A 12326-nucleotide genomic window follows, 5' to 3' on the forward strand; every position below is an offset into this window, starting at 1 on the left:
GAGGCTGCATTCATTTATTTATTTCAACGTTCAAGGTCAACAAAACTGTAAGTGCTTCAGGAAGAGTTAGTCAAGTTCCACTGTCAAACGTCATCATACTGTACAGTGAGGTTTAGTGCCACAGCATTGATATACATGTACAAAAGCAAATACAAGTGCAATAACAAACAGTCTTAGAATATAAAACATGAATCTAATGCAATGAAGTTTTTCCCCACACACATTTAGTATGGCCGGGTGTTTTGGCATTCTGGTATGACTACAATCTTATTTATTTATTTTAAATTAAAAAAAAAAAAAAAAAAAAAAGGTTCATGATACCCAGCTAACATCAACTATCTGCAGTCCAAGAAGCTGGAGTTGGAGTTTCTCGTCCTGATTTCAGGACCAGAATCTGTCAGGACAAACAGATGTATGACATTTCAGGAAAAAAAAAAAAGCACCAAAATGTGCGCTGCTTTTCGGTCTGGTTACTACCGTTTATGTCAGAACCGGTGCAATACCATACCCATCCCTATTTAGCAGTGATCGAACTTTCAAAATAAGAGCACAGAGATCATGAAGTCATGGAGTGTGAACTTGTCTCAGATGGATAAAAAACTAAAACAAAAGAGAAATCAAAAATGAGCTGCCAAATATACTGTGGGAACCACTAATAAACCTGCAAACTAAAGTGTGTGAGTGGGGAACACTGAAATACATGAATAAAGTACATTAAGATAAAATTAAGCAGTGTATTAAATAGTTGTAGTAGTTTTTAAAAGAATTTAAAGTATTTTAAAGACGGTATTTCTATTTTCTATTTTCTTCAGTACAGCTGAAGAACAGATAGAAAAGATTTGTGGGTTTCCTGCCTTCCCGTGCAGACTCTTTCTTCTACTGAAGAAATACATTTGTTCCCCATGCTGACAGATAAACTCTGTTTAACATTTAGATCTACCTTCAAACATGACTGTGGAGGTGGTGTGAACATGTAACTCAGTGGGTCTGGGGAGGCACGAGTTTCGTTTAAGAAAGGACTCTGAACGTCCTGCCGTCGAGGGGTGACACCATTAGCCGTGCTGAGCCCGGGGAGTGGAGGGGGCGCCACTTGTTCCTCCAGAGCACCGTGAAGAATCTGGACACGAAAAGGATGCACGCCACGACCAACAGCACAACTGCAGAGAGAAAACAAGCAGGGCAGCTAGTGGTTAGGTCGGCCAAGGCTGGACATTAAATTAACTGAACTCCTCTCTGCCTCTGTTCACTGAATAAACTGATGATTCTTGTGACACAAGTTTATTATATTTGTGTTTCAGGGGTGACAAAAACAGATTCACTATTTTATAAAGTTTACACATTTCTAGTAGTTCATAAGCAGCATTTCAGTGGAGAAAGCAGCTTTTCCATGCATGAAACACCCGTATAATATTCAAATAGAACAGAAACCCCAAACCAAACCAAACAAAAAAATACTAGCTCATTAATAATCATTATTGATAAATAAGTATTGCTGAACTCACCCATAAAGATGGCGTTTGGAGTGGGATCAGCTGGGTTGAAGTGCTTGTAGACGTTTCCGACCAGAGCCACGATCACCACCGGGTAGATTGTGAGGATGTTGCGCACCCAGCGGTCCAGCACCCAGTTCTCCAGAATGAACCTGCCATCATCAAACAGTGTTTCTGTTTACTGTTGAAACAAACTGTTTGGAGATTCTCTCACAGACTTTTATTCAGTTATGCGTGTCGTTCTTACACCATCAGTGTTTTGGGGTTTTTAGAGTCACAAAAGATGGAGGGAGATCACATAATTTAAGTGGCTTCTTAAGGGTGAATTTTAGGGCAAAGCAAACCTTTGCTTTCGTTTATATAAAAAAAAAAATCAGATTTAACTGGTGAATCTATATTTGACTTTCTTCTGTCTCCCTGATCATAGAAATTATCTTCAAGGTAATTTCTTGTTAGCTCCCACATCCCTGTGCCTGAACCTCATCCAATCAGAGCTTACCATGCCACCACCTCTGCAAACAGGATGCACAGTGACGCAGTTGCTGCCGTGCTCTTATCCACACCCCACAGGTGGAGAACTACAGAGAAATTGATCAGAGAGGCGATAGAAGTCCATGTAGCATAGACAGCCAAACCATTTTGGACCTGAAAAAAAGAAAATGAGACAAACAGTTTCTTACTATTGCCTTTTGGGGACAGAGCTGACACTCATCTAACAAGTATTTGCCCCCTTCCTAATTTCTTTTTTTTAAAAACATATTTGCCATGGGTATTTTAATATAAACATTTGTCTGATGATCTGAAACACTAAAGTGTGACGAATATGCAAAAATCAAAGAAATTTTCACACTGGCTGTGTCCTACCAGTACTCTGAGAAAGGTCAGGTCTTTGCGATGGTATGTCTGTAACCAGAGTCCATAGTAATCTGTGGCAAAGCAACAGAAGAACAGAGCGCTGTAGCCGGAAACCGCTATCAGGATTAAAACGACCAAAGACGCCAGCATCATCCTGGAAGACAGAGAAACAGAAAGAAACAATGAATGCAATAAATAGGGGGCAGAAACAGCTCTGTAGGTAGAGCGGTGACCCCATGATCAGAAGGTTGGGAGTTCAAGTCCACTGAACGGCTACCCTGAGCAAGGTGCTGTCCCTACACACTGCTCCCCAGGCACTGGATTGGTGGCTGCCCACTGCTTAACTGAGTGAATGTGATTAATAAAGTACAGATTATTAAGTTACAAGGTCAGACATCAGAGAGACAGAGCTGACAAAGGGGCAACAATTCCTTTTGTTATTAACTGAATGGTGTGTCCGCATTGTAGTAACTGAACATAATTTACCACAGTGACTTTCAGGCAAACTGAGCTTTCAGTACATAATTGCATGTTCATTATTTGCATATTCATATTATTTATACTACATTTTGGTCATTCTTATTTCATGCACTACTCATTATTCACAAACTAACATAAATGCTTCCATTCACAAAGATCTCAAAGGATATTTATTTGCCTTTCTGCAGATATGCATAGTCATAGGGCTGCTCGATTATGGCAAAAATGATAATCACGATTATTTTCACTGAAATTGAGATCTCGATTATTTGACGATATTTATTTAACCCTTTAAGACCTACTATAGAACCAAATCCGCCAGAGCTCATATTATTTTTTTACATGTTGTAGTGCCATTTGTGGGAGCATTTCAATTTGCTATGCAACTGTTATAGCCCATATTTTAATAATATGTATGCATTAAGTCCATAGTAAATACATTAATTGCAAAAAAGTGCAATAAACTACAAAAAAATTGAAAATCGTTTTTTTTTTTTTTTTTTTACATATTTGTAAAATATCTACTTGGAGAAATTTAAGAGGTTTATCCCTCCAAACTTTAAATACAAAAAAGTTGCAAAAAATAGTTTACAACAACAGGAAATTTATTTTGAGTGTCTTCATAGTTTTATTTTGGAGATACACCAGTTTTTATATACTGCAGGAAAAACGAAAAAACAATCCTATGATGCAAATTTGCAAAGAAAACAGCAGGTGCATCAAAATAAACTATTTCCAGCAGTGCAATTCGAGTTCTAAGCATCCCAGAAACTATTCAGAAAAGTCAAACATGACCAGTATAGGTTTTTAAGGCCTACGAGTAAAAAACTACAATTTCCGCGAAAATGACGTCACTTCCAGTTTCGAGCAGGAAATGGCGGACATGCGACAGTTCGCGCTGACATCTGTTTCAATGTGGGAAGTGTTACGAACAGCTGATCGGATCGGCAAAGCGTGTTTCTGGAATATTATGTTTTTGTTGCTGCAAGAGCTTTTTATGCAATTTTTGCAAAGCTTTATGTGGAAGGAAACCGTGACCGAGGACAAGCTGATGGCATCAGATGTAAGTACAACTCCTCCGGTTTCATATGCAAAACAAATTATTGCGCTAGCTTACACGGTTCCGGTTCTACAGGGATTTAAAAATAGTTGCACAAAACGGAGCGTGCTGCTCTGACCGGCTTTAAAGGGTTAACAATGACTTTAAAAAAATAATATAAAATAGTGTGCAACACCACTGAAGTTGTTTTTTACCTCTCTTTTCAACCAACGGCAGTCACTCTCCTCTCCAAATAACTTCTGCTTAGCTTTCCGAGCTTCCCTCGGGTCCTCTTAATCAGCGGTCTCCAACCTTTTTTGCGCCACGGACCGGTTTATGCCCGACAATATTTTCACGGACCGGCCTTTAAGGTGTCGCGGATAAATGAGGGAGGGGCTAATAATCGGCTCCGTCATTTTTAATGATCGTTGAAAGCCCAGATCGTAATCGTGATTAAAATTCGATTAATTGAGCAGCCCTACATAGTCACCTTGATATTTACAGTGGGGCAAAAAAGTATTTAGTCAGCCACCGATTGTGCAAGTTCCCCCACTTAAAATGATGACAGAGGTCAGTAATTTGCACCAGAGGTACACTTCAACTGTGAGAGACAGAATGTGAAAAAAAAATCCATGAATTCACATGGTGGGATTTGTAAAGAATTTATTCGTAAATTAGGGTGGAAAATAAGTATTTGGTCACCTCAAACAAGGAAAATCTCTGGCTCTCACAGACCTGTAACGTCTTCTGTAAGAAGCTTTTCTGTCCCCCACTCGTTACCTGTATGAATGGCACCTGTTTGAACTCATCATCTGTATAAAAGACACCTGTCCACAGCCTCAAACAGTCAGACTCCAAACTCCGCCATGGCCAAGACCAAAGAGCTTTTGAAGGACACCAGGAAAAGTATTGTAGACCTGCACCAGACTGGGAAGAGTGAATCTACAATAGGCAAGCAGCTTGGTGTGAAAAAATCAACTGTGGGAGCAATCATCAGAAAATGGAAGACATACAAGACCACTGATAATCTCCCTCGATCTGGGGCTCCACGCAAGATCTCATCCCGTGGGGTCAAAATGATCATGAGAACGGTGAGCAAAGATCCCAGAACCACACGGGGGGACCTGGTGAATGACCTGCAGAGAGCTGGGACCAAAGTAACAAAGGTCACCATCAGTAACACACTACAACGGCAGGGAATCAAATCCCGCAGTGCCAGACGTGTTCCGCTGCTGAAGCCAGTGCATGTCCAGGCCCGTCTGAAGTTTGCCAGAGAGCACATGGATGATACAGCAGAGGATTGGGAGAATGTCATGTGGTCAGATGAAACCAAAGTAGAACTTTTTGGTATAAACTCAACTCGTCGTGTTTGGAGGAAGAAGAATACTGAGTTGCATCCCAAGAACACCATACCTACTGTGAAGCATGGGGGTGGAAACATCATGCTATGGGGCTGTTTTTCTGCCAAGGGGACAGGACGACTGATCCGTGTTAAGGACAGAATGAATGGGGCCATGTATCGTGAGATTGTGAGCCAAAACCTCCTTCCATCAGTGAGAACTTTGAAGATGAAACGAGGCTGGGTCTTCCAACATGACAATGATCCAAAACACACCGCCCGGGCAACAAAGGAGTGGCTCCGTAAGAAGCATTTGAAAGTCCTGGAGTGGCCTAGCCAGTCTCCAGACCTCAACCCCATAGAAAATCTGTGGCGGGAGTTGAAAGTCCGTGTTGCTCGGCGACAGCCCCAAAACATCACTGCTCTCGAGAAGATCTGCATGGAGGAATGGGCCAAAATAGCAGCTACTGTGTGTGCAAACCTGGTAAAGACCTATAGTAAACGTTTGACCTCTGTTATTGCCAACAAAGGTTATGTTACAAAGTATTGAGTTGTATTTTTGTTATTGACCAAATACTTATTTTCCACCCTGATTTACGAATAAATTCTTTACAAATCCTACCATGTGGATTCATGGATTTTTTTTCACATTCTGTCTCTCACAGTTGAAGTGTACCTCTGGTGCAAATTACTGACCTCTGTCATCATTTTAGGTGGGGGAACTTGCACAATCGGTGGCCGACTAAATACTTTTTTGCCCCACTGTAGCATACTTTGGCACAGCTATCAGTATGATTCTTTGCACATCCATAATAAATCTTTATCACTAAGTATGGTGATTTATTGAAACGTGCATGCATACAGTCTGTACATTTCTAATGAGCCTTAAAGGCAATGCCTGTTATGGCCATTGGCCATCTTTAATCTTCATGTTTAAGGACACTTAAATCTTTTTGGATGTTTCTGCCTTTTGTTCTGTTCTCTGTCCAAATGATTCCACACTGCTTCAGTAATGTTGACATCCAGGCTCTAGGCAGGCCAATCTGTGTGTTTTTCCTGTTCAGGTATGTTTTTAATCTACTGGGAGTGTGTTTCAGATTCTTTCCATGATGAAAAATCAAGTCGTTGCCAATGACATGATTTTTTTGGATGGTATTACTTGATGGATCAAAATCTGCACATTGTGAACACATTTCTACGTTCACAATTCCATCAATTTGGAAAAGATTCCCAGCAACACCGGCTTAAATGGAGCCCCAAACCATAATAGAGATTACAGGTGGCTGTACACACTCATTGTTATACCTCTCTCCTGTCCTCCTCCATACATATTGATAATGAGCTGAACCAAAAACTTGGATACAAGTTTGGATTTGGATTCACCACTCCATCAGACCAGTTCAGTTTAGTTCTTGTGAAATCTCTCTTCCTTTCATAAGAATGGCTTCTTGGCAGCCACTTTTCCACTGAGACCATTTCTGATGAGGCTTCAGCAAACAGTGGATGAGTCAACTGAAGGGGTAGATGCATGTGTACTGTGCAAAAGGCTTTTGTCAGTACTGTATGTTTACTGCAAGTACCGCTGTGCCACATGAGAACTAAGAAACGTGAGAACTATTTATTATGTTTTCTTCTCCATGGTGGCTGGAACGGCACATCATTTCATGCTGCACTGCACTGACTATTGTTTTTTTAGTATTCACAGTATAGGATGATCATCCTAAATTGTCCTGTCTGAATTTTTGTTTGGTCGCCAAGTGTTACAAAGTCCGATACAGAGGAACCACTGTTTTGGAGCCATCATCAAAGATATAACTTCAGTTCTGGCTCAAACGAGTTCCAGTTATTTGCATGACTCAGTCTGGATGAACAGCTCGTCCTACAAGTGCTCGTGCTCTGCTAGTAACACATGTGGAATTTATTCCAGTCTTCACAGACACACCTGGTCTGGAACCATCATTTGTTTTTCCAAGAGCACAACGAGCCAAAACACACCTGCGAGGTCTAACCCACCAGCAGGGTGATGAGAGTGTATCAGATGAACTTGAGTGCAGAGAGACGCACAAGTGAGAAAAAACAAGTGTTCAGCATATGTGAGAACTACTTCAGGAATGTTGAAAAAGCTCCAGTTTACGACCTCATGAAGCTCGTGGAACAATTTAAACCATGTGCTGCTCTTGCTAAACCTTTTTCTCTTTAACTAAACTTTAACTCCAGGGTCCATTCCTTCTTATTATGTCTCTGATACGACCACATGTATAATTTAACAGTCTTGAAGTTTTCAATTTTGTACTGTGCTGCAGAAAAATAGTAAAAACAAATTAAACTCCTAGTAAGCAGAACCCAGCCAGGGTGGAGCCAAAAGCCACAAATGGATAACTGCTGAGGTACATTAGGAAAGACATGCAGTGCTAAATCAAATATGTAGAATAAGATATTCATACTGGATGGGCTGGAGCTCTTGTAAACAGCAGATAATGTATCAGCTGATATTAGCCATCCAACAATAAATCAGTAATGGCATATATGAGCATCTTAAAAGTAAAGGCGAGACAAGAGACACAAAAGTTCAACTACATTATGAGTGTTATGAGTTTGTTCACCACACTCTGCAACTTCCCTGTTAGGAATGCCACAAACACAACAGCTAGCTGCTCCAAGCAGACTCAGGCAGTGTGGAAATGAGTAATCTATGAGTGCAGCGACAACACAAGATCACACCTGTATTGTCATCATATTAAGGTAAGGACTCATTGGGTTTTTAAAAATCACAAAATATTGATATTTGCCTAACAAAAAAATCCTAGATCAATCTGGTTATAGCAGATATACGGTGTGTGCAAGAGACAAATTGAAAGAGAAGCAAAGACAAGAGCACAGGAGACTCTGAGCGGTAACCTGCTGCACATCCTTTCCAGCTCAATCTCTGACTAGGGTGATTAAGAATAGAGATGGAAATGTACTAATGAGTGAAGTGAATGTTGTGAGAAGATGGAAAAGTACTCTGAGGAGTGCATAAATGAAGAAAATAAGAGAGAGAGAAGAGAACAGATGGAAAGTTAGTGATTCATGAATGCATATTTAGTAGGGAGGAAGTGAAGGCAGCTATGTAGAGGGTGAAGAGTGAATAGGCAGTCAGGCACTTTGGAGACAAATATAGAGAGACAAGGACATTTATAGAAGAAGGATTATAGATATGTTGGATAAAGGATATTGAATATGGATCTAGGGACTCTGGCGACAGGGTGAGATAAGAGGTCGATGTGGTGACCCGTAAAGGGAGCAGCCAAAAGAAGCATAAGAACAGGTAGTAGTAAATAAAATGAAGACATACTCTGCGTCCCACAGCAGGAGCCATATAATGTTCAGCACCATGTTGGAGAGCCAGCAAATATGGAAGCCGTAGGGCAGCAGACACTGAGCCCAGGATCTATTAACAGAGAGAGAAATATCAGTTTCATCCTGTGTGTTTAGATTTAGTCCAGGTGTTTTGATGCTAGCTTACCCTCTGCATGTGTATGAAGTGATATAAATCACCATCAGGGTGAGCCAGGTATAGATAACACCCCAGATGGAGAAGGTCCAGCCAGCTGGAGTGATGCCTGTCTCATAGCGGGCTGATACATTTCCTGTAGAAGTATGAAAGGGACCTGGAAAACAGACAGAGAGAATAAACAAATGTGCACTGGTGGAGTTTGCATTCCAGTTCCAGCTGGTTTGTTTACAGGGGCAACAAAGCAGCAAACACAAAGATGGAAGAAAACGGATGTGATGTGACTAGATGTTACAGGGGGAAATGCAGAAAAACAGAACTACTTCAGCTGGATTAAAGAGAAATGTCTCAGATCAGCAGGGTTACTGCTTACTGACTGATGAACGTCTTCTACCCATCTTTACATCTGAGAAACCCAGTCATGTTACAGACTTGTTTCCAATCAAATGCTTAGTTGCAAAATGTTCCTCCAGTATTTTTTGGTACCACTTACTTTTCCAAACTTTTATTTACCTGTTCCAACTTTTTGGGACTGTTTGTTAAATTAGCAACATCTTAAATGCGAAGTAAACTAAAGAAAGTCCTCATTTTGTTTGTAGATGTTCCCTTTGAGCCTTTATAACTACTCAAACATAAAGACCTTTATTAAGTAGTAAAATCACTGATAAACAATAAGCTACAACAGAAAAAAACTGACCCTTACTTTGTCATTTTGAAAGCATTACAGAATTCTGAGAACGGCTCTCCTACTCTTTAAAAAGTACCTCACAGGAAAAGATCTTAGGTTAACAGGGAGACAATGTTCAGGTTTATACAACTTCCTAAGTCTTAGTCTTAACTTAAAGCAGATGCAGAGCTGCTGCCACAGTGAGGCTCGAGAGCAGAACAAGGAGTAGAGGCCTGCTGCAGTCCAAGATGGAGGAGATTCACTTCAGGAGCAGCTGATTATTATGTTCAGTTATGCGTCAGTCACAAAAAGGCTTGGCAAACACAATAGTCATTCAATTCATATAACAAAGTGTGTGTTCCTCCTTTTGATGCGTGCACACATAACAACCTCCTGCCATAAAAAAATCTAAATCTATCCTAAACACTGTGACTTCTGGGTGCTCCACTTTCCTCCCACGGTCCAAAGACGTGACTGTAAGAGGCAAGGCTGTGGGTGTCAACATGAATGTGGACGATCGTTTCTCTGTGACGGACTGGTGACCTATGCAGGATCACCTCTCGTAGGTATAAACATCAATGTGTCCTAATTATAAGGACTTCTTTTCGTTTCCATTAATGTAATGCACTTCTATTTTAGAAGGCAGGCTTAAATTTAACGTGTGCGTTTTAGACTACCTCTTTGTCTCAAGCTCACAGTTTCTCTGCTGCAGAGTAGCTCTTACACTTTTTACATGAATCACAGTGCCTGCTGCTCCTAAAAGATCTCTAAAATAATGACTTAATATCTATCATTACATAAAACAAATTGATCACAGTAAAAACTGTGATTAAAATAGAAAAAAAGTGGATACACTGTTACTATTTGCCAGCTCACTGAGGAAGGAAATGAGTCTTATCCATGTGGGAGCGGAGCATTTTCTCGGCCACACCCTGAATATATATATAAAAATAAATAAATCACTGTTGGATCTTTCCCGTCCAGCAGAACCAGTGGGCGGAGGGATACCACAGTCACTATTCCTACACTTCACTTAGACTATTTATTAGGATAAAAATAATATAAACTTCGTACTAATAACTGGTTAATTTGAGCCCCCTCTCATAACTATAACAAACTCTGGGAAGTTTGTGAGCTGTTATTGTTACTCCTGCCAGTTAGCAGTACCAGCTATGTAAATACGCAGTCCTGGAAATGACGGCTCACTGGTTGGTGTAACATGCTTTGGTGACATAACAGCTGCAGTAAACAGTTAACAAAACTTCTGAAAATACAGCTTTTGTGAAGGAAGAAAACTAAAACCAGAAATAAAACACCGAGAATGTACCACCGTGTGCAGTTTTAACAGTCTTGCAGTTATGTTTTTAATCTTTTTCGAGCTCTGTGAAACTCACTTCTTGAACAGCGATATTTCACCTACCTTTGCCCGCTCCGGCCAAAGCGTTAAAGACTAAAACGGCAACAAAAACCACCGCACACAGGATTATGACGAGAATCCGCAGAATATTGACGTCCTTCATTTTGTCTTTCTCGCTGCTTCGTGCCTCGGTGTGTCCTCTTCAACTGTCAGGGAGCAGCGGACGGAGCTAAACGGACCCGAACGTGACGCCTTCACGTGCTCCACGTAAACGCCCACAGAGGGGAAAAGGAGAAGAAGAAATGCAAATGTGTTGTGCTCACGTTTCAACACAGGTAAACCTTGAGTTATATATTCATGTAAATGTTATCGATAAGTTAAACTAAAGTAACTGCATCGTAGTATAATATATAATTACATATATAAGAACTTGCAGTGTAATGGCGTCCTCTTCAGGCAGACCGTGAACATAATACAGCTTATTTAATGCAGTCTGTTGAGCATGTTTCACAACTTAATTGAAGTTTAAAAGTTGTTCAACAACATTTTTAGATACATAGTGTGACACATAGTGTCCGTTGAACTGGTTGAAAATAGCGAGTTTCCCCCCTCATATTTACATCCCATCATACAACAAATAACGTTTATTGGTTTTGTTCTAATACGCTTCAAAGGCATGGTGCAAGGTTGCGCATCTGCTCACATCATTCACAATCTGCCTAACCTGAACAGTATTTCCATCAGCACGTCCGAGGAAACAGTAACAAAACAGTGGGATCTGCACATATTAGTAATTACATTAAACAGCGAAAACAATAAGTAAACAACTGCAAACTTCTAAATATAAATCTGTTTAAAAGAACACTTCCTGGCATTAGCATTAGTTGAGAACAGATTTGTAATAGGATTTGAATATAAATTAAAAGATATAAATGAACTTAAGAGCTTTTTTAAGAATGAATAGATGGTAAATCGATGTGATGTTTGAGTCTACCCCTCTGTCTGTCTCTAGCCCACTGTAGCTCTGCTGAACAGAGCCGCTCTTACTCACCACACTAAATGTTTGGCAGGGAGCAGTTCTAGAAAAAGCTGCAGGTTTATAATCGGTCCTTTTGAGTCCCCTTTTATAACCGAGCACCACGGGGAAGTTAGTGTCTCACGCCAGTTACCAGAAGCAGCTACGTAACAAATGCGTAGTCCTGGAAATGACAGCTCATTGCTTTGTGTAACATAGCTAGGTGACATAACAGCTGCAGTACGCGGTTATAAAAGCTATGAAAATACAGTTTTTGTGAAAATGCATCTTTTAGTGATGTTCGCCACATTCCCACTGAGTTCCTGTTAAGGGCTCGAGCCCCTAGTGTCCAGTCATTCCAGTATCCATGTGTGTGGGCACCGAGTCGTGTTGTCATGAACTATCCCACTACTGCTAGCGTCGCCCTGAGGCAACAAACCACATTTCCATGCCTCACACTGGCCCTTCAAAATAAACAAACTTTTTTTTCTTCAAATAATGCTACGAGGCACATCTCTTTCCAATAAAATGATGAGTTGAAGGTGGTGACTTTAAGTTGGGGGGGCTTTCTGCAAGATGAGACATCTCCAT

General features: G+C 40.6%; 1 protein-coding gene across 1 annotated transcript; it reads right to left on the reverse strand.

Moving 5' to 3' along the window:
- LOC147325536 (uncharacterized) lies at positions 1-10995 on the reverse strand. The gene is made up of 7 exons (XM_086300085.1): positions 10784-10995; positions 8709-8853; positions 8538-8633; positions 2355-2499; positions 1990-2135; positions 1503-1642; positions 1-1157 (listed from the first exon to the last, which is right to left on the reverse strand). The coding sequence occupies exons 1-7, from the start codon at positions 10881-10883 to the stop codon at positions 1009-1011; spliced, it is 921 nt and encodes a 306-aa protein (XP_086156211.1). The 5' UTR covers positions 10884-10995; the 3' UTR covers positions 1-1008.
- Between the last annotated feature and the right edge of the window lie 1331 nt (positions 10996-12326).

This window comes from Aulonocara sp. 'chitande type north' Nkhata Bay, linkage group LG7, assembly GCF_057382095.1.
Source record: "Aulonocara sp. 'chitande type north' Nkhata Bay isolate Kocher_YH1m ecotype deep benthic linkage group LG7, A_spYH_male_GT1.1, whole genome shotgun sequence".
NCBI classification, from domain to species: Eukaryota; Metazoa; Chordata; class Actinopteri; order Cichliformes; family Cichlidae; genus Aulonocara; species Aulonocara sp. 'chitande type north' Nkhata Bay.

What these genes read in the sequence shown, in the direction of transcription:
- LOC147325536 (XM_086300085.1), bottom strand. Translation starts at nt 10,883, where the DNA reads ATGAAGGACGTCAATATTCTGCGGATTCTCGTCATAATCCTGTGTGCG. An exon ending in ACTTCATACACATGCAGAGG is followed by an intron (nt 8,634 to 8,708) that starts GTAAGCTAGCAT and finishes CTCTGTTAATAG; the next exon opens with ATCCTGGGCTCAGTGTCTGC. An exon ending in TGACCTTTCTCAGAGTACTG is followed by an intron (nt 2,136 to 2,354) that starts GTAGGACACAGC and finishes TCTTTTTTTCAG; the next exon opens with GTCCAAAATGGTTTGGCTGT.